This window comes from Panthera leo, chromosome A2 (assembly GCF_018350215.1).
Source record: "Panthera leo isolate Ple1 chromosome A2, P.leo_Ple1_pat1.1, whole genome shotgun sequence".
NCBI lineage: Eukaryota > Metazoa > Chordata > Mammalia > Carnivora > Felidae > Panthera > Panthera leo.
The window spans coordinates 52,009,963-52,033,513 of NC_056680.1; the positions used below are offsets into that span (position 1 = coordinate 52,009,963).

The 23,551-nt window shown below is 48.1% G+C and overlaps 1 protein-coding gene across 1 annotated transcript in view; it reads left to right on the forward strand.

Moving 5' to 3' along the window:
- The window catches only part of SLC6A11 (solute carrier family 6 member 11), a 133,797-nt gene that overhangs the window by 11,670 nt on the left and 98,576 nt on the right, over positions 1–23,551 (forward strand). Inside the window, exon 5 of the mRNA XM_042910851.1 lies at positions 16,619–16,751. Coding sequence (XP_042766785.1) covers positions 16,619–16,751 — 133 coding nt within the window. The remainder of the gene's footprint in view (positions 1–16,618; positions 16,752–23,551) is intronic.

Consider the following 23,551-nt stretch of genomic DNA (forward strand, 5'->3'; position numbering starts at 1 on the left):
AGGACACTGCACGTTTGGAGGAGGCAGAAATGTGGGATGCAACTCTAGCCCTCTAGAAGCGGAGGTGAGACAAGCCCCTAAACGGCCATAAAATCAGGTACAAGGTGTTACTTCCCTGCACATGACTGGCCATAGCTTCACCTTGACCTTGGGCACCTGGCCCAACCCACCCCCTGTCTTACAGGTTCATTTCCCTTTTCAGGGTACAAGTTATTGGCTTAGCCAGTGAGAAAAGGTTGGGCCCTGGGTCAGTCTTGGACTGTGGCTCAAGCAAGGGGCCTATGGGGCAGGGGCAATTTGTCTTTCTCATGTCAGATTTCAAAATTAGGCTGTTCTGGTTTTCTTAGTAACTCATTATGCTTCTGGCATCTGAGCATTTATCTAAATATGTTTGCAGTCCTAAATTTTAAGCCTGTGTCCTCTGCTGGGATTGAGTACTGCCAAGAGTGTAACCACCGTCGTGGCATCAGGTGGACTTTGGTCTGTCTTCACATCAGGCCTTGGATTCCATTAGTCCACGTGTCTCCAGCAAGTCCATATTTGCTGTGTGTACAATTAAAATCGCTTTTGCGTGGTGTCCATTCAACCAGCATTTGTTGAGCACATACTGTGTGCTGGGCCTGAATTAAGCCCTAAGGATTTTCAGTTCTGTATCTTTGTTCAGAACGGTGTGGTCTTATCTTTCTGGTGTATCTTCACTGGACAAGGTTTTAAAATTTCATTATTTCTAAATCATGTGGCTACTTGATTTTCTCTGGACACAAAATTTGGGAGGCAGGGGAGCTGGAGTGAAGCCCTGATTCCTGTGGACCCAGGGCCCAGCCCTGCCTCCCTCTCAGACTCCTTCCCCTCCACCATTGCCCTCCTTCACCTGGCTTTCCTTCTGTCCTTTGTACGTACTTGACCCATGCTCAGTCACAGGTCTTTGTTGTTCCCTTTGTTTGGAAGATTCCTCACCAGATCCTTATGTGTCTGGCTCCTTCTTACCATGAAATCTTCATGCAGATGTCATTTGGGAAGCCCTCTCTGACCATCCCAGCTATATCAACACTCAGCCCCTCTCAACCCCATAGCTCTGTTTTATTGTCTACGTAGCCCTTACTGAAATCCCTGCATCTTTGCTTATTTTCTCCCTCACTCCATTAGAATGTAAGCCCCATGCCAGGAAGGGCTGCCCTCGTTTGTTCCCTGTTCTGCCAGCACATTCTAGGTGCTTAACAAATATTAGTTGAGATGGGTAGGTGGAAGAGTGAATAAATGAACAGATGTTTCTTTTTAAAAAAATTTTTTTTTAACATTTATTGAGAGACAGAGACAGAGCATGAGCGGAGGATGGGTCAGGAAGAGAGGGAGATACAGAATCTCAAGCAGGTTCCAGGCTCTGAGCTGTCAGCACAGAGCCCGACGCGGGGCTCGAACTCACAAACCGCGAGATCAAGACCTGAGCGCAAGTCGGACACTTTACCGACTGAGCCACCCAGGCGCCCCTGGACAGATGTTTCTTAACTCCTCAAAGTTCATTGTCCTCATTTGTAAATTGGAAATGATCATGATAACACTCACCTGCAGGGCTGAGATGAGGATTGAATGGGTCCTCCCCTGTCTTGAGCCCGGTATAGTTTAGACCCTTTGGAAAGGACTGCGTGCAGAAAGAGAATGTTTGTGATTGACTTTCCTATTTGTGAGTTGGAAATTAGTCACATTCCCTGCTTTGCCAGCCTCTCTGGATTTCTGTTGAGGATTAAAGGGGAGAACACATACTAACTTTGATGGGGTGTAAGTGGGGTGCCCAAGTTAGCTCCTGGTACTGAGGTTTGGTGCCCCACTTCACCCCTGCCTCTACAGGTGTGGATTCATGGCTGATCCTCATGCAGCGTCAGCCTGTGTGTCTGAAGCAGCCATAGTGCCTCCTACTGCAGGTTCAGAAATGCCCCCCGACCCTTCCCTAAGTCAGAACCCAGCACTGCATGGCACCGTCTACTCCTGCTAGTTTGGAGTACTCCACTCCCAGTGTATTACCTCCTTGACGTGCACAGTGTAGACTTGAGCGGCAAGTTCTAGAATCCAGTTTAAGTCATCGCTTCCTCTACCAGCCCAGTGCATGACCCTGGGCAACTTACCCTCCTAAACCTCCATCTGCTTCTCTGAAGATGGGAGGGTCATAGGACCTAACTCTCAGGGTTTTCAGTAGTGTTAGAAGAGATGAGGCCTGTATGCTTTCCCAGTGGCAAGTGTTCAATATGTGGTAGCTAATTTTTACAAGGAAAATGTCATCCACATCTTTGAAAGTCTGCGTGGATTCTTTTAAACATTCTTAGAGAAGTCTCATCAGCCAGGTCTGTATGCCCCTCATGGTGGACCTGGAGAACTCTCAGTGCATTTTCTTCACCTGGTTGTTCTTTTGACATTTTCTGAGAACCTACTAGGTGTTGGACACCTTATCAGTAGTCAGAAACATGAGGGGGCGGTGCTATCTGTCCCCAAAGAAGCACACAGCTTGGTGGGGGAAGCTGGAAAGTAAAGATGTAATAAAATAAAAGATTTTTTGAAATATAAAGCAGCAGATACGTGTAGGATGGTTGCATTGGGCCAAGATGAGGAAGACTGGGCTTTGGGGAAAGCTTCATGGAGTTGATGAGGCTTAGCTGTGTTTTGAAGGGTGAATAGAAGTTTATGTGTTTGCCAGCGGAGTGATTGAATAGCATGCCAGGTGGAGAAATAGCTTAAGCAAGAACCGAAGCAAGACCTGAAGCTAAATGTTGAGGCTTGTAGACTTTACCTGCCATACTACTGCATGTGGAGCCTGGGGAATGGTGGGGGCTTTGCTGAGGAAGTAGGCAGGAGCCAGAGCATCTGGTCAGTCACAAGTCTTTACTGAGTACCTACTATATGTCAGATAGCATTGTAGGTTCTGGGATACGGTATAAACAGAACAACATACTCTCCTGGTGGAGCTGGCTTCGCAGACAATCAAATACACAGAAAGTATTAGGTTAAGTCAGGATCGTTCTGCTGAAGAAAAAGCAGGCAGGGAACAAGAGTGTCACAGGACCAAGGAGGGCCTCTTTAAGGAGGTGACATTTGAGCAGGTACCTGAGAGAAGTGAGGGAGGCAGCCATGTGGATGTGGGGGATGAGGCCTCGGGCTGAAGGAGTAGCGGGGGGCTGCGACCCTACAGCGGGAGAATGCTTGAGGTGTTGGGGGAAGAGCTGGCAGCCAGCAAGGCTGGAGCCGAGTGTGAAGGACCTTGGTGCCTTTCCAAAGGGTTTGAAATCATCCCATGGGCTGCCTCCAAAGGCCCCATCCATGGAATAATAGGAGTAAGACAGATCACCCATGCTGCCAGGTGGACGCAGGAGGCAGGGCTGGGGGGACACTTTCCTGGTCCAAGTGCATGAAATTGAGTTTTCTGCCGGAGAGAGGGCATGTGGGTGGGAAGGGATGGGCAGAAACAGTGTTGTGAGGATGGTGGTAATTCTGCTTGGCCAATCTGTGCCCTGAGAAAGTAAGAACACGTCCCTATGATCTGTTAATGCCTCCCAGCTACCCGCTGGCACGCATCCGTGGTGGGCTTTTCCTCATGGGGGCAGGGGGGAGGCTCCAAATTGGCCTGGACTCTCTCATAGCTTTTACACGGCAGTGGAAGCCAACTTAGCAATAACTCTCAGTGCTTGGGCAGTGTGTCAGCTTTGTCCCCAAAATTCCACTTCTGGAACTTTATCCTACTTGGGTGACCATTCTAGTTATGAACAGCATGCCAATGGCAACATCGTTTGTCGTCGTTGGAAAAAAAAAAAAGGGACACATGTAAAATGTGATACTGATTAGATACATTGTGGTATCGTCGCAAGAACTGCTAAAAAGGAATGAACAGAAAATGTGTTGATATGGAAAAAAATCTCTAAGGTCAAATTAAGTGGAAAAGGCACAGTGTAGAAAGTTGTATATAATACCATAATTGTAAAAATATATGTACATGCCTTGTTTTCGTAGAATATTTCTGGAACCTTACACAGGAAGCTGTTAAACGTGGTGACCCGAGAGTGGGATGGGGGCACACAGGCATGGAGAAAGAGAGTTTTGTTTGCTTTTAATTTTTTTGTACTATTTGAGTTAAAAAATTAAAACCAGGAACATGATTATTTCATAATTTAAAAAAATAGGAGCTGAGAGATTACAGAATACATTGTCATTTATGATAATGATCCCTCCTGAGTGACAAATCTTAATCACAGCCCTGGTAGTGAGTTACTTGTCATTATTTATTTATCGTATAAACCGTTTTTCTTAACATTATCTCATTTAATTTTTATATCAGCCCCATGAGATAGGCAGAAGAAAAACAATTCTGTTTTCCCGTTGAACAAACATAATCTTGGAGGAGCTGAGGGATTGCCCAGCTCATACACCAGAACTCAAAACTCCTGGCTCTGGCTGTCCCCAGGGCAGCCCTGGTTTCTCCAGAAGGCGCTGCTCTCCAGTGGGGTTGGGAGGGGCTGCCTCCCCCTACAGATGTTTCCTGTGGACCAGAGGAATTCACCTCCTTCTGTGCTCAATCCTCACCACCAGGGAGGCTCCTGGGGGCCTGAGTTAAGGAGAGCAGGGAGGAGATCACCAGCCCCCTTGCAAGGGAGCAGGCCAGGGCCGCCCTTCCTAGCTCTCAGGAGATGCACCAAAGCAAACCCAAACTGGCACTTTCTGTCCTTTTCCTTCTAATTATTTAATATTTAACTGGTTGCAGAAGTAGTGAATGTTGTAAGTGATTCAAACACAACAGCTACATAAATGAGATACATCTGTGCATCAGATATACATAATTTATAAATATGTGTTTTAGTCTGTTTGGGCTGCTATAACAAACATACCACAGATTGGGTGGCTTCTACAACAATTTATTTCTCACAGTTCTGGAGGCTGGAGGTCCAAGATCAAGGTGCTGGTAGATCTGGTGTGTCGTGAAAGCTCATTCCTGGTTCATAGGTGGCCATCTTCTCGCTGTGCCTTCACCTGGTGGAAGGGGCAAGAGAACTCTCTGGGCACTCGTCCCATTAGGAGGGCTCTACCCTCATGACCTAATCACCTCCCAAAGGCCCTACCTCCTAATACCATCACCCTGGGGGTTGGGGTTTAACATATAATTTGGGGGGACACAAACTTTGAGGCTGTTGTTAACAATTCAGAATCTCTTCCTGTCAGTATTTCCCTATGCATTTAGCTCCATTCTTCTTACCTTTCTTTTTGCTCTGTGTGTTGAAGAAAAGAAATTCCCAGGTTCAGGAATTTAATTCTGTAAAGGTCAGCTCCCTTTTACAGAAGTGGGTTCTCCAGTGGACACTCGATTTCCTTGTTGCAAAAGTAGTCCATGTTTTTTTTTGCAGAAGATGTAGGAAGCATGTTTAAGTAAATAAAGGAAAAAAACAACACACACGATAGCATTCCAATGTCCACACTGCTGAAGCTGAGAGGGGTTACGTGTCAAAGCCCACTGTTGTGGCTCCCTCGTTTCCTCTAGATCTAGCCTGGTAACCACCCCCGAAGTCAGACCCAGGCCCCCGCTTTCAAGAAGCAGCATGCAGCACCTGTCCCCCACTGACAGTGATAGAGCCCCAAGGTGACGCTCCCGCTCCGCCCCCTCCCCCCCCACCAGCGGTAAGCTATCTGCCCTCAGTTGTCAGCCCTGGGGTGCCCGCTCACCCAGAGCCCCTGCCCCAAGAGGGAGCGGTTAACCCTTCTACTGCTGATGCAGTCTGAATGCACCAATGAGCTGAGAGTGGAAGCACTGCTTGTACGCAGAATTACTGAAATGCTCTTTAAAAGAATGGTGATGCGGTATGGGGATGCAGAGACCTGGGCTTTGGGGCCCCAGGACAGGAATTTGAACCCTGTGGCTTCCACTTATGAGCTGTGTGTTCCTTACTTACACCTCCTGGCAACTCACTTTGCCCGCAGAATGGGAGGCAGAGGAGGAGTAATTCAGCTTATTAGGAAGTGCTGAAGAGCTATGATCTATTATCTTTTGTTCATTGGTGGAGTAAAGATATTTGTATATAAAATCAGCCACGAGTGTGTTTGTATTCACACACAAAAAAATGGTGGATGACTTACACTAAATAATGAGAGGTAGCAATTTAGTGAACCACAGGGCTTTGTCTGAGGTTTCTTTCATGTCTTGATGGTGCAGCAGGGGAAGGGGAAGCCCTGGCCCTGTGCCCTGGCCCGGAGCATGCCCTCCAGCCACGCTTTTTCAATTCCAACCACCCACCCAGGGGATAAATGATGTAACATCACTGTGGGGGTCCTCATCCCACACAGGGGATTCTGAGGCAGAGAGAGGTTAAGGGACTTGTCCAAACTGCCTCTCTTGGCAAGCCAGAGCCAGAACTGGGCTGAGAGAAGGACTCTCCACCCCACCCGCGTCCCTTCGCCCCTTCTCCCTTCCATGCTCCTCTTGCCTGTGTCTGAAATGCGGGCAGCTGCCTGTTTTATCTAATGGCAGAATCTGACCAGCATGTCCCTTCTCTTTGCAGGCTGCTGGACCTAGGTCCTTGAAGGAAGAGTTTTTTAGTAGATTGGGGAGAATATAATTGATGCAAGGAGGGAGGAATGAATGGGAATGGGTGAAGAGAAGGCTCTGGTGCCCAGCAAAAACCAAACAAAAGCACCTGTTGGGTTATGTCTTTGCTGGATTTCAAGAGGTTCCTTTAGGAAAATGGTTGAATCTTGATTTTGAAAGAATACTGTTGTTTTCAGCTGAGCCAGATGGTGCTTGTGACACTTAAAGACTCTGATCTACTGTGATGACAGATGTAAATTGATGCTGGCCTCCTGGTGTATAGCTTATGGCCCTGTAGCTGGTGGCACAGGTGTTAATGAATGACTTTAATTCAGGCTCAGGCACAGAATAATGCATAAGGGGCTGTTACCAAATTTCAGTGCATTAACTCTATTCTGGGTGATTTTTTTATGTTTATTTTTTGAGAGAGAGAGAGAGAGAGAGAGAGCAGGGGAGGGGCAGATAGAGAGAGGGAGACGCAGAATCCAAAGCAGGCTCCAGGCTCTGAGCTGTCAGCACAGAGCCCCCTGTGGGGCTCGAACCCACAAGCTGTGAGCTCATGACCTGAGTTGAAGTTGGACGTTTAACCAACTGGGCCACCCAGGCATCCCTAGTCCAGATGATATTTAATGAAACCACAAGAAAGTATATGAAACTGTCAAGATGCCTGACACACATGTATCCTCACGTCTGCTCTAGACTGACCCTGGTAGACATCTTGATGGGGAAGAAGCACCAAAGCTGGGGAACCTGACTCTCCCACTTACTGGTGGGGTCCCTGGGCATGTGACTCGGAACCTCTGTTCCCTCGTTGGTGAAATGGTGTACCTGTCCCACCCTTCAAGGTGCTGTCAGTGTGAAGGGACAGTGGTGCATTGTGAGTAGCTGACCAATGGTAGCTCCTCTCACTTCTGCGTCCAGCCTGCCCCCCTTCCCGGTGGATAAGGTGACATTCAAAGGATGGAGGTCTCCTCGTGATAGACACCAGAGCTGGGAATAGACCCCTCCTCCCCACTCTGGAGCTCCTTGTCCAGGGCTTTTCCTAATGGCATGTGTGCCTCTCCTGCGTGCTGTCCCTCCTTGGCAGACAGTAGCTCTTTGCTAGCCTCGGCACAGAACGTCTCAGAGGCATGAGAGGTGGCAAAGATGGTCAGACTTCATCAGAGCTTTTGGTGGCTGGTGATGCAGAGGTGTGGTACTGTGGGGGCCCGTGGGGTGGGTCTGGAAAGGCTTGGGCAGCACTTTTGGGCCATGCTGAGTCCTGGTGAGGAGGAGAAAGGGTCAGGAATTGGAGGGTCCTGGGACCCCAGCTGTGGGTGGTGAGATCCTCTCTGCTGCGTGGGACCTAGGTAATACACATGAGGATGCGCTATGTTAAGAACCAGCGGGTTCCCCAAAGCCGTGGCAGCCTCTCTGTTGCTTGGCCTGCCCCTTCTGCACTTTGCCTCCTGACCTGCAGTACCTCTGTTCACGTCTCCCCATGAGGCACAAGTTTTAGGGCTCTTCCCTGAGTTTCGATGCCATAAGAGTCCCTTCTTCTAGACTCACGCTCCTCACTGCCTCCTATTTTCCTGGATCTCACCCTCCAGCCAGGGGGGCACTGGAACAGAAGACTGGGGCGCAAACCCCGTCTGTGATCCAAGGCAAGCTCAGTAATACATGGAGCCTCAGTTTCCCCTGAACAATGGGAGCAAAACAGGACTAACAGACGCAAGAGTGCCAGTGTGCTGTTCCTAAGTGTGTGTTCTGCGTAATGCCCTCGAAGAAGTATTGCTTTGGAAAGGCAGAAACATGGCACAGTACACTTCTTACTAACAACTTAAAAAAAATTTTTTTTTAATGTTTATTTTTGAGAGAGACAGAGAAACAGTGCAAACAGGGGAGAGGCAGAGAGAAAGAGAGACTCAGAATCTGAAGCAGGCTCCAGGCTCTGAGCTGTCAGCACAGAGCTCGATGAGGGGCTCGAACTCATGAACCACGATATCATGACCTGAGCCAAAGTCGGCCACTTAATTGACTGAGCCACCCAGGCGCCCCCCTTCCTGACAACTTTTTAGTAACTGGGTTACAGTTTACATTCCATAAAGTGCTCCCCTTGTAGGTGCGCAAGTCAGTGATTTTGAATCACTGCCGATCGTGACCTCATCACAATACAGGTTTGGAACATCTCCAGCACGTCATAAGGGCTCTCAGTACCCATTTACACTTCATCTCTCCTCCAGCCTGCAGGCAACCACTCCTCCACTTTCTGTCTCCTTAAATTTGCCTAGTTAGGACTTGGCATATAAATGGAGTCATGCAAGGTCTCACTAACTTCCTTCATTTAGCATGTTTTCAAGGCTCACCCATGTTATCACATGTATCACTTCGTCATAAATAACATTCTTTGTGGCTAAATAACATTCCGTTGTATGGATACACCACATTTTGTGGGTCAGTTAATGGACATTTGGGTGCTTTTCCGTTTTTGGCTATTAGGAATAACCTAGGGGTGGAACCTCTGAGTTGTATGTTTAGCTTTTTAAGAAACTGTCAAACCGTTTTCCATTGTGGCTAAACCAGTTTTGCATTTCCACCAAAAATATATGATGTTCCATTTCTCCACATCCTAGAGGACACTTGTTATTTTGATTACTGCCATCCTGGTAGGTGCACCCAAGTGGATATGAAATAGTATCTCATTGTGGTTTTAGTTTGGCTTTAATGGGGAATACTTCTGAATAAATTTGGGAAACATTGGGTTAATCAGAGTATAAAAGTATCTTTACCGCAGGACTCCTTAGAACCTTTAATTTTCTGATGATCATTGAGATTCTCAAAGGAGGGCTACAGTGTACTTCGTTTTCTCCACTGAGGTCCTGGTGAGAACTTTTGAGTGTCTTGAAGGATTGCTGTTCTTTGGAAAGCCTAGAACAGGGTTCTAGAGACCACTGGCCAAACCCCGTCTCCTGCCTATTTTTGTAAATAAAGTTTTGTTGGAAGACAGCCACACTTGTTTATAAATTGTGTATGGCTGCTTTCACACTGCAAAGATAGATAGTTGGGACAGTGACCATATGGCTTGCAGACAAATATTTACACACTGGCCTTTAAAGAAAGTTTGTTGACCCCTGATCTAGGAGTGCCTGGTGCACAGTAGATGCTCACTTAACCTTTAGATGAAAGGATGGACTAACCCTTACGATATGGGTAGGGACCAAGAATACACTTTGTGAGGCTTTGTGTTATTTGAGCTGGTGCTTAAAGGACAGGTAGAATTTTTACAGCTTGGGAGAATGAGGAAGAATGAGGAAGAATTCCTTACAGGAATGAATCCTGTAAGGTGGAGAAGTCAAGGTGTGCTTGGGGGCTGATGGGGACTTCCGCATGGCCTAGGGGGATTTCTGCAGTGACGGAAGAAATTGGAGCAGTAGCTCCTGACTCCTCGTGCCAACCTAGGTCATTCTGTAAATGACACAGTTCTGTTCCGTCTTCCCCATGACCAGACAGTGGCTCCAAGCTCTGCCTCTGAAGTCGAACAGGTGAGGCTTCGGATTCTGCCTCAGCCTTCCTGGGCATATTAATTTCCCTAAGCCACACTTTTCCCACTTGTAAAATGGGAACAACTGTTGCCTTTACCTTGGGAGTGAGCATGAGGAAATCCAGGCTATCATGGTCCTTGTTATTTTCTTCATACTCCTGGGTAGTAAGCTCTCCGACAACCTGAGGGGGTGCTCTCTCAGCGCACCCCTGCTTCACTCATCGTTGTGGCTTTAGTCCTTAGGGTACGCGGCATGGAGTTAGCACCTGATAACTATCTGCTGGAAGATGGCATGATGCAGAGGCCTCAGTTGCTTGACAAGGAGGGTCCTTGCCCTGTGCCTCCAGCGGCATTTAGGACCTCTGGTGGGGCTCATAGGAGCAAGTCAGAGCTGGGGGCCTGCACTTCTTTCTTCCCAGAGAAGTGAGAGCAGAACCCCGAAGGCAGAGAAACTCTGGAGGGGGCAGGGAAGGCACATTAGTTTTGGTGATGGGCCCTTTTTTGTTTGTTTGTTGCTTGGGGAGACCAGAAAGGAAGACCAGCAAGGCTATTTATAGCCCAGCCCCTCAGCGCCAGTTTTTAGGGCGGTCTGTGTGTCCCTGGCAACACTTACTCCGTGGCAGGTTAAAGAAAGGTGATGTGTTTGCCGGCTCCGTGCTGGACATCAAGATGAGGCGGCCTCTCCGGCCAGCCAGCCACGCTGGGAGCTGTTCCCACATGGCCTCTCCCAGGCTCTCTGCCGGTGGAGGAGAGGGGCCTGGCTGTCTGCTCCTTCTCCGCTTTCCGGGGTCAGACCATTCCTGGCTCTGCAAGCTAGGGAAGCCCCAGGTGTGAGGCTGTTTCCTCCCCTCCAGACTCAGCCTCTCTATGTATGAGACACTGAGATGGAAATGAGGGTGATGTCTGGAGACTGGATTTGGGAACCCAGCCATTTTCCCTCAGACTGTGAAGGATGGGGGAGAAGCCTTGAGTGAGAGGCATCCTCTTGCTGGGGTCCATTTCTGGCGGGCAGCAGTGGGGGAAAGGGTGTGGGCACCGGAAGAACCTGGTTTCAAGTCCTAATCTGGGCAAGTTCCTTTACCTCACTTGGCCTCAGTTTCCCCACCCATAAAATGGGTCTAATAATACCCTCACAGTGAACTGAATGTAATGAGCTGTATGGCTTTCATGTGGCACCTGCCATAGTCCCCTCTGCTTCCAGCTCCTTCCAGTTCTCTCCTGGCAGTCTCTTAATAACGACAGTTTGTGGGTGCCTGGGTGGCTCAGTGGGTTGAGTGCCAGACTTCGGCTCAGGTCGTGATCTCACGGTTCCTGAGTTCGAGCCCTGCATCTGTTGTCAGCGCAGAGCCCACTTTGGATCCTCTGTCCCCTCTCTCTGCCCCTCCCCTGCTCATGGGCATGTGCTTGCTGTCACTCTCTCAAAAAAAAAAAAAAAAAAAAATAAGGATGGTTTCCTTCCAAACTGGCCTCTTGATTTCCCCAACACATTTACCCCATTATAAGTAAAACAGCTCTTGTGTTCTGTGTGGCCCTTCCAGATACCATGGTCTCTGACCCATAAAAGCCAAACTCACCAGGGTCCCACCAGCATCCCACTGCATGTCTGCTCCTCACTCAGAGCTGTCTGAAGTCTGCCCCACGAGGATCTGTTCTCCCTGCCTCACTCCCACCTTCTGGTCCCAAATCCCCTGACACCCTCCGTCTTGCCAGGCTGCCCTGCAGCACGTGGCAGGTGGACTGCTTCCCCTTCTGGAATGCCCTCCGCCTCCAGGGATGCCGGCTTATCCTGTTGCTCCCTGCTTTTCTGCTCACACTTGTCTCCCTCCTGCAAGGGCTCCTCCCTTCCTCTCCTGTCCTGTAAATGTTGGGGTTCTGGAGGCTCTGTGCACGTCCTCCCCCTGCCTCCTTCTCCTCCTCCAGCTCTCCCCAGGGAGCCTCATGTGCTCCCAGAACACCCTGATGGCTCAGGTCTGAATCTCCTCCTTGTGTCTCTTTCTTGAGCTTTACACCCAGAGACCCAGTTGCCTCTGGGCATTGCAGCTTCGTAGGTGTCCCACAGGCACCTCAAAATCATCTTGTCTAAAAGATTGGTTCTTCACCTCTTCCTCCTCCAACCTTCTTGACAATTCACTCCTGCTTAGCTAATGACCTGCCCGCCATCCATCCAAGTATGAAGCTGGGTGTCACTTGGGAACCCCCTCTTCCCTCCTACCTGCCACCCCTAGGCAGTCACCTTGTTCCTGTGCTTTTTTCAAGCCCACTTGTTCTCCTCTAGGGCCATTCCCCTACCTTGGTCCAGACCCTCCCTAATTACTATGCAAACTAAGGCAGCCCTGACCCGTTCTACCCTTACTGCCCATTCTTCCCACTGCAGCCAAAGAGAGTCTTCCAGAATATGTATCTGATAGGGTCTCAGTCCTATTTAAGATTCAATGAGGCTCCTGTTGCCCTCAGGATGAAGCCCTAGCCCCTCAGCAAGGCTCATAGTCCAGCTCTGTCGTCACCCCACTTCTCACCCTGGCTTCTGCCGCGCTTACCCAACATGCCATGCCTTTCCCTGGTCTCACTGAACTTTTGTTCCAGCCTTTTGCCCCTGGTGGCCTTTCTGCCCCAAGTGCTCCCCGCCCTTCTTTGCTGACTCCCTCCTATCCTCCAGGATCTCTCTGGCTCACTCTGATCTCCTGGCTCACTCTGATCTCCGCATCCTGGTATTGGTCAAATCCCCGATGATGGTCCCAATGATTTCTCTGTCTTGATCCTCTCTATGCCCAGTTCTATTTTCTTGTCTGCTTTCCCCATTAGAACATGAGCTCTTTATGGACCCCCGGTGTAACACTGGCACACTAAAGACATCTTACTAAGTGCTACTTGAATAAATTAATAAATTACGAAGGACATGTGCTGCGTACTACCTTTATGTTATATGCAAAAACACGTAAGATAGCTTTGGAGCATGCGTTTAATGACAGCTTTCATTAATGAAGAAGAGAAGAAGGCAGTGATTTTAGTGTTACAGGGGAATCTCAGAGCTAGCATTGAGGCTGGAAGTGCAGGCTTTGGAGCCAGGATCCCTAGGTTCAAATCCCAGCTCTGTTGCTTGCTCCTGGTATGACTTTGGGTGAGTTACTGAACCGCTCACACCTCAGTTTCCCCATCTTTGAAATGATGGTGATTCTCTTTACCTCAAGGATTGTTGGGAGGGTTAAATGATGCTTGGAAACCTGTCAAAGGGAGGTATTGTCATTCCCATTTTACAGATGAGGAAGCTGAGACTCAGAGAAGCGATGTCCCTTCCCCAAGGTCATACAGCTGGTAAGGAACAGCGCTCAGTTTGAACCCAGTCCATCTCTACAGGTGCCAGGGGCTGGAGAAGCAGAGGCACCACACTGCCAAGCTCTGGGTAGCTATCTCCAGAAATATTCTACACGTGTGGTCTGAAAAAGATACCTCGTGAAGGACCTGCTCCCATGCCTGGCTCATAGTAGGTGTTCAGAATAACTTGAGTAAATGCCTCCAAAGAGTTCTGTTTAGTCTTCAACATTTCCCGCTCCCTGGACAGTGTCAGGAGGTCTGTTCCTTGGTCCCCTTTTTTTTTGCCAGGGTGTTGGCAGCAAACTCTTCCTTATTCAGACCTTTCTCCTCTCCAGCACTTCATGGGGAGGGTCATTAAGAAAGCTTTTTCCCAGGAAGAGCTGTGCCTTCTCCAAGTCTCCGGAGTTGAGTGCCCCAGCCCCTGGACTCTCAAAGGCTGCCCTTGTGGGTTTCAAAACAACCCACAGCCCTGCAGGCTGAGAACCTGGCCCCTGAGCCTTCTATCTTTAGAAACCCAAGGTCCATTGCTAGTTAGAGTCAGTGCTGGTAAAACCTAAAGAAAATAGTTTGAGGATGTTTTCAAATAGTGTCTGGTGAAACAAAAGAGCAATTCATCCTGCGTAGCTTTTAGTAATCTGCTTCCCATTCTGGGAATTAGATTGTTCAATTAAGCGAGAGGGCGCCGAAGCAGGCTGCATGACTCAAAAGTTTGCGGCATCCAAAATGTGGAAGAGAGGGGACCTGAGCCAGCTCCCTCCTGGCTGCTCTGCCCCCTCTGCTGTCCCTCTGTCCCCATGCCGTTTCCAGTTTTCAAGTCCCAGTTCAGAAAACAACTACATCAACAAGAAGGCATATGTGTATGTGCACCCCTGCTAGCTGGGGACCTCATGTAAGTGCTTCTTTAATGAAAAATTCACAGCCTGGAGTGGAATGGGAAAAGCACACCATCTGCACTGGCCCACTTTCTCTCCTGAGCGGGCTTATTTCTTCTTGAATGAGAAGGAATGCCCACCTCATGGGCATTCAGGATGCTGTCGGGGGCAGTTTGTAAGGTGGTAGATATATGTAGGCTACGAGACTCTTAATCGAGAAACAAGGTCCTTGATGAACACTCTGAGGTTCCCTGCAGAATTTTGAGAGTGAGTGGGTGCATCACAGTATTTTGGGGGAGGAGAAAGTCCAGTCCTTCAGGAGCTTCTCAAAGGATATCAGACCCCATCTCTAGGTCCTCTTCAAAAAATCTATTCAGGTGGGGTGTGTAGGTTATTCCTTCATTGTCAGGAAACTCTACTTCTGTGGTGCTGAGGCCTTCCCACGCATAAGCAATCCTTGGGCGGGTGCAGCAAAATGCAGCTTCGGGGGAGTCGTTCGGCAAAGATCTGGACTCAGTAGGTCTGGGACGAGATGCAGGAATTTTTTTATTTTTAGCAAGCACTCCACAAGGACCGTGCTCTGAGGCCCACTATTCTGTTATGATAATAGATACTCTTGAAGGTTTCATTTAATGGCCTATAGTTTTTAACGGAATTAAAGCCAGAGACTACTAAGCATAAGAAACAAAATTTAAAAAAAAATTGCTGTTACAATGATGTGGCTATCTCCTTCCTTAAAAACTTGGACTTTTTTTTTTTTTTGGTCCAACTTATACTTGTAGAGGGAAAAAGCCATACATGCTTTTGTTTTAATTCACAGTTTTAATATAGTGCCTGGTCCATAGTAGGTGCTCAGTAAATGTGTATTTAAGTGGATGTTCGCACTTCTAGCAATAGGTCTGAAAGCTGGTTTCCTTTCAAATAAATCCACACAGCCCAATTTTGTTTGGGGGCCTGCCTGATTTCTCCAGCAGGGGTTGGGGCTGGAGGGAGCCTGTAGACCGGTGCTAATTGGTGTCATTGAGTAATTAATGCAGAATCAGGCCCTGAGCAGATTCCCAGGGAGACAGACACTGAGGGAGGCTTTCATGCTTGGTGGGATGGGAGCTGCTTGCTCAAAGGATGTTCCCAGAGTGCTGAGACGACTGGCGTGGTCCGACGGGGGTGGTTTGGCAGCCAGAATGGGGTTCGTGGAGCGAGTTTGGAGGGGGTTTGTGTTAGTGCCACGGTTCTGCACAATATGGAGCGTGGCGAGTTTGACTTTAAAGAAACACAAACCCCGGGCGTAGGCTCTGGGAGCCAGGTCTGTGTCAACCCTGAAGGATTGATGGGTTCTGAAGGAAGACTGTGGCTCGAGGCATTGACTCAGTGTAGCCTGGGGTCCTCCCCCTCCTGTGGCCTGGGCCTTCTGGGACATCCCTACTCTTGGCCTGCTGTTCAAGGCTCCCAGGGATGCGTCTCTGTTTACGTTTTCTGCGATTCCCTTATGACCCCTATGTTCCAGTATTCCCCAAGAATCCCATACTCTGTTTTCTGGCTTTTGCTTGTGCTATTCCCTCCATCTAAAACAATTTTAAGTCCCTTTCTCTCCTGGCTGAATCCCATCATCCTTTATGGTTTAGCTCAAATATCACTTCTTCCAGACTGCTTTCCCTAAACCCATGTATCAGTCAGCATTGGTTGGGTTTTGCTGCAATAACAAACATCTCCAAAGATCTCAGTAGCTTAAGGCTGCAAAGTTGCTTTCTTGCTCACACAACATCTTTGACAGAGGGTAGCAGGAAGGCTCATGTGTAGTCACTCAGGAAGTCAGGCTCCTAGGGGCTCCATCTTGACACATACTCTGTCATCACAGCAATAGTAGGAGAAGGCAACATGGTGAATCACCTCACCTGGCTCTGCAAGTGACACGGGTGCTATTGGCCAAAGCAAGTTCATTGGCTGCTGTTTAGTTCAGCAAGCCAGGGTTGTATAATTGCTCCCACTGAAATTCCCCACCTGGAATGTGTATGGACAGTCCTTCAGTCTCCTGGAGTCGTCAGGTGGGCTAGATGCTTCTCAGTCTTTCCAGAACCCCTCTACTTCTTCCGTTTTAGCCCTTGCCTCACTTACTGTAAACCATTCCTAACTGGTCTGTCTTTCCCCAATGAGTGAATCCACGAAGACAGAGGGCTGGGTCTTGTTCCTCACTGGGGTCCCAGCTCTGGGTTTGGCTTGGAGGAGATGCTTGGCAAATGGTGGTAGGGGAGGCAGGTGAATGATTGGGTGGCCTATTCCTGCTTCCCTATAGCACTAGCTTTGCCCCGGGTGGGATCAGGGTGGGTCTCCAGCCCCCGTGACTCTCCCCTCTCCCCTTCACAGGCGCCGGGTCCTGGCCATCTCAGGTGGGATCGAGCACATTGGGAACCTCCGTTGGGAGCTGGCCTTGTGTCTCCTGGCAGCCTGGACCATCTGCTACTTCTGCATCTGGAAGGGGACCAAGTCCACAGGAAAGGTAAGAGGTGCATCTTCAAGCAACTAGCCACCAGCAGGGGAGGACATGAGCTGTCCTTGTATAAGATCACAGGTGACCCAGAGAGTGCCCCGAGTTTGAATTATAAAAGTTAGCTCTTATGCTGGAAGGTAGGAGGAGCACTGGACTGGGAGTCCACTCAGGAGCTCAGAGCTAGAACCCAGTGCACCACTCACGTGCCACACACCTCAGGGCTGGTCAGTTCTGCCTTTTGAGCCTCAGTTTGCTTGTCTGTGAAATAGCAAAGCCTGTCCTGTCTTACTGAGAGCTCTGCAAGGAAAGGGGAGGTAAAATGCTTTGAAAACTGGAAGTGCTGAAGTACAACCATGTAGTTTTTGTAATGAAGACATGGGCTTCAGGCATGTGCCAGGGCAGGAAATGCTGGCTGCCTGCACTGATAGGCCCCAGGACCTCACCCACTAAGAGTCTGTGGATGGAGGGCAGCTGCGTCCATTTCGTTGCCTTGCCGTGCCATCCGTACTGTGTGGCCTCCGGGACCTGCATCTCCTCTCGGGGGGGGGGGGGGGGGGCGGAGAAGTGGGAGGAAGCAGCCAGGTCTCAACAGCCCTGGCCAGGAAGTTAGCACGGCTCTCCCACTCACAGGCACCTGGCTGGAGCCTGAGGCATGGCCTCAGCTGCCTGCCAGGGAGGCTCAAGATGTAGGGGAACACGGGGGGAAGTCTAGTGAGCACAGCCATCTGTGCCATAAGAATCAATGCACATGTTGTACATGTAGCTCATGGACAAGTCCCGCCCACTCATGTGTTTTAAGGAAAAAAAAAAAAAAGTAGAGATGCCTGGGTGGCTCAGCTGGTTGGGCGGCCTACTCTGATTTCAGCTCAGGTCATGATCCCGGGGTTGTGGGATCTAGCCCCACGTTGGGCGCCATGCTTTCAGTGGAGCCTGCTTGGGATTCTCTCTCTCCGCCCCCCCCTCTGCCTCTCCCTGCTGGTGTGTGCACAGGCGCACACGTGTGTGCGCTGTCTCTCAAATACATTAAAATAAAAGCATAGTTGCCAACACTTAAAAATCAGGAGATTTCATGTTGGAAAAAGAAGTATGATTCTGGTATCCTTTGGAAAGTTGAAAGGTTTGGCAGCACTGGGCCTGCATGCCTACACAGCAGCTGGGTTGGCGGAGCTGAGCAGTAGCCACCGCCTTCTAGGGATACTCTGGTTGGCCACAGTCCTCACCATTCCCTATTGCCCTGACGCTCTAGCTGAATGTCAGTGCCAGTAGTTTGCTCATTTGTGCTATTCCATTTTTTCTTGTGGAAAAGGGGACCTGCAGCTTTTCTTATTCCAGTCACCCTGACCATCTCACTCCTTGCCTGCCTGTTTCTGGTAGGCATCACCTTTATTCTAAGCTGTTGGCTGGATCAGGGACTGGAGGTCAAACCTCTAAGGAGATGGGAACTTAACCACTCTGGGTCCTTTTACAAAAGGTGGTTCCCTCATTTCCCACAGTGGTAGGTATTGACTGGTGGGCATACCTACTGGGGGGAAATTAGGCGAGCAGAACAGAGATATTGACAAGTTTCCATGCTGAGGGTGGTAAGGGAGCTAAGGAGGTACTAGAAAGTAATCATAAATTTGCCTGGTGCACCAGAGAAAGGAGAACGGAGACTCATGTTCTGTCGGCCTAGATGATTTTGCTAATCTTTGCTTTCTCTAGTTTGCATCATGAAAACAATAGAATTTTTCTGTTTTTCCAAATCTAAAAATCAGTGCATTATTGATGTACTTCTTTAGACTACATACACGCTGCTCCTGTCCCCTTTTTTGCTGCCTCTTCTGGCTAAAGAGGAAGAGAATGACTTGAAGGAGTGAAGAACCAGAGTTTGGAATCAGGATTCACATCTGAGGTCTGTCACTCACTAGCTGTGACCTTGGCACATCACTTAACTTTTCTGAGCCTCAGTTTCCTCTTCTGCAAAATGGGGATTGATCATTAAGTTTGTCTCATGGGGTGATTGCCAGGATGAGATGCAAGGATGCGTATTTAATGCTTAGCGGAGTGTGTGACTAATAGTAAGTGCTAAATAATGGTGATTCTTAAAAATCTTATTATAATGATAAAATTTACTCATATGAGAAGTTGTTTCTGGGTATCTACTCTCTGCCTAGCATTAGTCAATGGATATCTAAAGGTGAATGAAACACAGCCTCTACCCTACCCAGTAAATATATGTGAGAGTGCTTTGTGAAGTGCAAAGGGAAGGGACACTGCTTCTACCATGATTACCACTTTCTTGGGAGTCAATGCCAAGGCCAGCAGGCTTGGCTGGCTAGCAGTTGTGTGTGGTGGGGGCGAGGGCCATTGGATAAGGCATTAGTGCATGCATGTACTTGGGTTGTCCATGTGGGCACATGTAGCCTTGAGCTCTTGGGCCCAGAACATGGGCCACAGCAAAATTTGGTTCCATTTGGCTCTTAGGAGGAAGCTGAGTCCCACTATAGGGCCACTTGCCATTGGCTGGGCTGTTGAGCCTGTGTGTTGAGAATTCTAATGCAGGGACTGGGTTTCAAGGAAGGACTAGCAGGCTGCATTCTTGGAGATTTCAAAAGAGACATATGGGGAAGCATGGGAGAGAACATTCATCCACAGCCTTCTGTTCGCTGCACACTCTGCCAGGCATTTTTCATCCACATTAGCACATGAGATCCCACAACCTGGGGAGATACTGCCTCGAGTTCATAGGTGGAGACCCAGAGGCTGAGAGATTGAGGAGCCTGGCCTGAGTTGGATGAAGACTGTGCCTCGGCACTGACCCCGTGCTGCTCCCATCTTGCCTGTCCTTGGACTCGATCAAATTTTAGAAGATTGTGATATTTTGAGTGATGTCCTTTCACGCATTCTGCCTGAGCCTACTTTCTCTCATCACTAGTAGGCATGGTAATGAGGGCAGTAGTACTTGTGATAGTAATGGGTGATGGTCATTGAGTGCCTCACATGCCCACTCCGTTTAGAACTTGAAACAAGCCCAGGAGACAGGGGCAGTCATTATCTCTGTTTCAGACGAGGAAACTGAGGCCTGGACAGAGTAAGTAACTTGCTTAAGGACCCTCAGGTAGGAAGCAGACCCCAGGCCTTGGTGGCCACATAGCCTGGGCTTTGGATGAGAGTACTATCCTGCCTGCCCTCTGTGGTGTAGCAATAATGAGTTTTCTTATGTGCTGATTATAAAGAGGCAGTTGATGAGATAACATAGCACACAGTGGGGGCTCAGTGGTTGTTGGTTGCAGCTGTAATAAGATGGTGGTTTTAAGGGAAATGCTGAAATCCGATGAGCCAATTAATGAGCATCGGATGAGCAATCCGATGAGCATTTTCCTGAAGGCTGGGTTTCAGGGGCTCTTCCCCTGTTCCATGCTCAAGACCAGGGTTAGCATCAGGATGGAATGTGGTTTTCCAGAGCTGTTGTGATTTCTCAGAAACCATGTGCTTTACCCCACCCCTGACATTTTATTAGTGAAGAAATTTAGGCTCAAAGAGCAGAAGGGACTTGTCCAAGGCCACACAGGGAGTAAGTGACAAGTGTCAGGTTAGGAACTAGAGCCTGGTGGCCCAGCTCCTCAGCTCTTTATATATGATGAGGTTCTAACAGTTTAAGGAGACCAGGGGTCCCCCATCAGCACATGGTGTCTTCTCAGGAGAGGGTCTGTTGCTTTTCTTACTGTTTATTGTCCGCCTCACCTTGGACATAAGCCTAGGGTCCAAAGGTTTTTCAGGTTCTGTACAAAAACAGCTAAAAATAAACACAGGTCATATGAGTCTTCCTGAGTGGGGAGCCACCGCTCCTGTCTCTTGCCTATGACCAGAGCCACTTTCATGAGGCTGTCCAAGGAAGGAGAACCCTGTCTTTCTGCTCGTGTCCAGGCCACAACTGAGTTCCAGCCCACTTCCCATACTCAGATTTCAGCAGAAAATTCTGAAATTTCATTAGCTTGAGAAAAGTTTCCTGGCCCAGGTTTAACTTAATTCATTGAACGTGTCTCTTGCTGCTGGAGGCATGCATTACAGACTCACCTGTTAGCAGATGACTGTCTAAATGGAGGTTTGGGATCAGGTCACAAATGAGTAGATCACAGATGAGTCTGTGATGGGGCCATAGAGGAAGGCCCAGCCACCCTCTCCAGTGGCTCAACAGGCAGTGTGTGGGCTCCTGATCTGTGTTGATATTAGCATACCCCCCACAGATGGTCTCCGCAAATGTCCTTCAGTGCCCTCCCCTCCTGCTCCCTGTTTGAGTACTTTACGGTCTTCTGACATCACAGAGGCCAGCATTCAGGATGTCCCCAGGGTCAGAGTGAGCAGCATCTCCTGTCAGAAGAAGCTGCTGTGGGTTGGAAAGACACAAACTAGATTCAAACTTCAGTACGTAGCAAGGTGCCACCTAACTGTTCTTAATAAACATTTGTGGAATGGATGAATTTCACCTGTGCCTGGGGCGCCCTGCAAGGTGCTGGGATCCAGTAGAGAGGGTGGTGGGCCATCTTGTCCCCATAGAGTGTGCCTAGCAGGGCAGGCACAGACAGATAAGCCATTGCAATTTAGTGTGTTAGTGCTAGCATTCACAATAGAACAGCTAGAGAATCAGATTCTGTGAATGTGGGGATTCTAATGGCTGCATACTGGCTCTGGAATATTGGAACATAGCATGTCAGAGCTGGGAGGCATCTTGGCTTTTAAGGTCAAACCCTATTGTACAAATAAGAGAGTAGAGGCCCAGAGAGGTTGCAAGGTTTGCTCAAGGCCACCCTGTTTGGAAGGAGCAGAGCCGGGATTCAAGCCTGGGTCTGTCTGCCTTCCCTAAGCCTGATCCTCCTCTGCTCTCATGCCCTCAGCTGGGAGTTCATGTGCAAGTTCAGCGTGAGCACATTGATCATAATTCTAAGCACACAGTAGGTGTTTATTTCCCTACCCCAAGGCAACAGCTATGGTTTATTTCTGCATAGCTTTTTTTTTCCTCTCTTTAGGCACAATTCCAAATTCTAGAAGTCTGAATTAGAAAAATAAATAAAAACCTTTCTCAATTGTTAATTAAATTCTGCCAAGATGTAGGATTCTAAGATACTTGATTTCTTCACGAGGAAACTTCCAGGCTGTTTGTAACTTGTCATCTTCTGCATGATAAACAGTTTTACTCCAGATAATTGAAATCAAGTGTTCACAACATGGAGACATCTTTGTGATTTTTCTGTGTCCTTCGTTTTTGTAGTTTGTTTTTAAAGACTTTATTTTTAAGAGCAGTTTTAGGTTCACAGCAAAATTGAGCAGAAAGTACAGAGATTTCCCATGTATCCCCCTGCCCCCACACACGTGTCACCTCCCCCTTTATCGACACCGACCACTGGAGTTGGGCATTTGTTACAGTTGATGAACCTACCTCATCATCACCCAAAGGCCCTAGTTTACACGAGGTTTCAGTCTTGTTGTACATTCTGTGCATTTGGATAAGTGTATAATGACACGTACCCGCCATTATAGTATCCTACAGAATAGTTTTACCACCCTAAAAATCTTCTGTGCCCCACCTTTTCCTCTCTCCTATCCCTAACCCCTGACAACCACTCATCCACTCATCCTTTTTTTTTTTTTTTTTTTTTTTTTTACTGTCTCCATAGTTTCAACTTTTCCAGAATGTCATTATCATTGTAATCATACAGTATGTGGCCTTTTCAGATTGGTTTCCTTCACTTAGTAATATGCATTTAAGGTTCCTCCATGTCTTTTGATGGCTTACAAGTTCATTTCTTTTTTTTTTTTATGCTTTTTTTTTTTTGAGGGGCAAGGAGGGGCAGAGAGAGAGGGAGAGAGAACCCCAAGGAGGCCTCCAGGCTCAGCAGGGAGCTTGACATGGGGCTCGATCTCATGAACCATGAAATCATGATCTGAGGCGAAATCAAGAGTTGGACGCTTAACTGACTAAGGCCCAAGTGCCCCCCAAAGTTAATTTCTTTTTAGCACTGAATAATAGTCCATTGTCTGGATGTATCATGGTTTATCCATTCACCTTAATTTTTTTTCTTTGATAGTTGACACACAATGTTACATTAGTTTCAGGTGTCCAACATAGTGATTGGATATCTCTATATGTTATGCTGTGCACACCACATGTGGACTTACCATCTGTCACCATACAACACTATTATGATACCATTCATATGCTCCCTATGTCTTACCTTTCATTCCTGTGACTTACTCATTCCGGCCTGTGCCTCCCACACCTCTTCACCCATTTTGCCTGTCCTCCCACCCCCTCCCCTCTGGAAATCATCACTTTGTTCTCTGTATTTATAGGTCTGATTCTGCTTTTTGTTTATTTGTTCGTTTTGTTTTTTAGATTCCATGTATGAGTGAAGTCAAATGGTATTTGTCTTTCTCTGTCAGGCTTCTTTCATGTAGCATTATACCGTCTACATCCATCCATGTTGCTGCAAATGGCAAGATTTCATTCTTTTCATAGCTGAGTAATATTCCATTGTGTATACATACCACATCTTTATCCATTCATCTGCTGATGGATACTTAGGGTGCATCCATATCTTATCTATTATAAATAATACTGCAATTAACATAGGGTGCGTATCTATTCACCTACTGATAGACATTTTGGGTACTTCCAAGTTTGGCAATTATGAATGAAGCTGTTATAAACATTTGTGTTCAGATTTTTGTGTGGACATCAGTTTTCAACTCTGGATAAATACCAAGGAGTGTGATTGCTGGATTGTATGGTGAGCATTTTGTTTTACAAGAAGCTGCCACTCTGTCTTCCA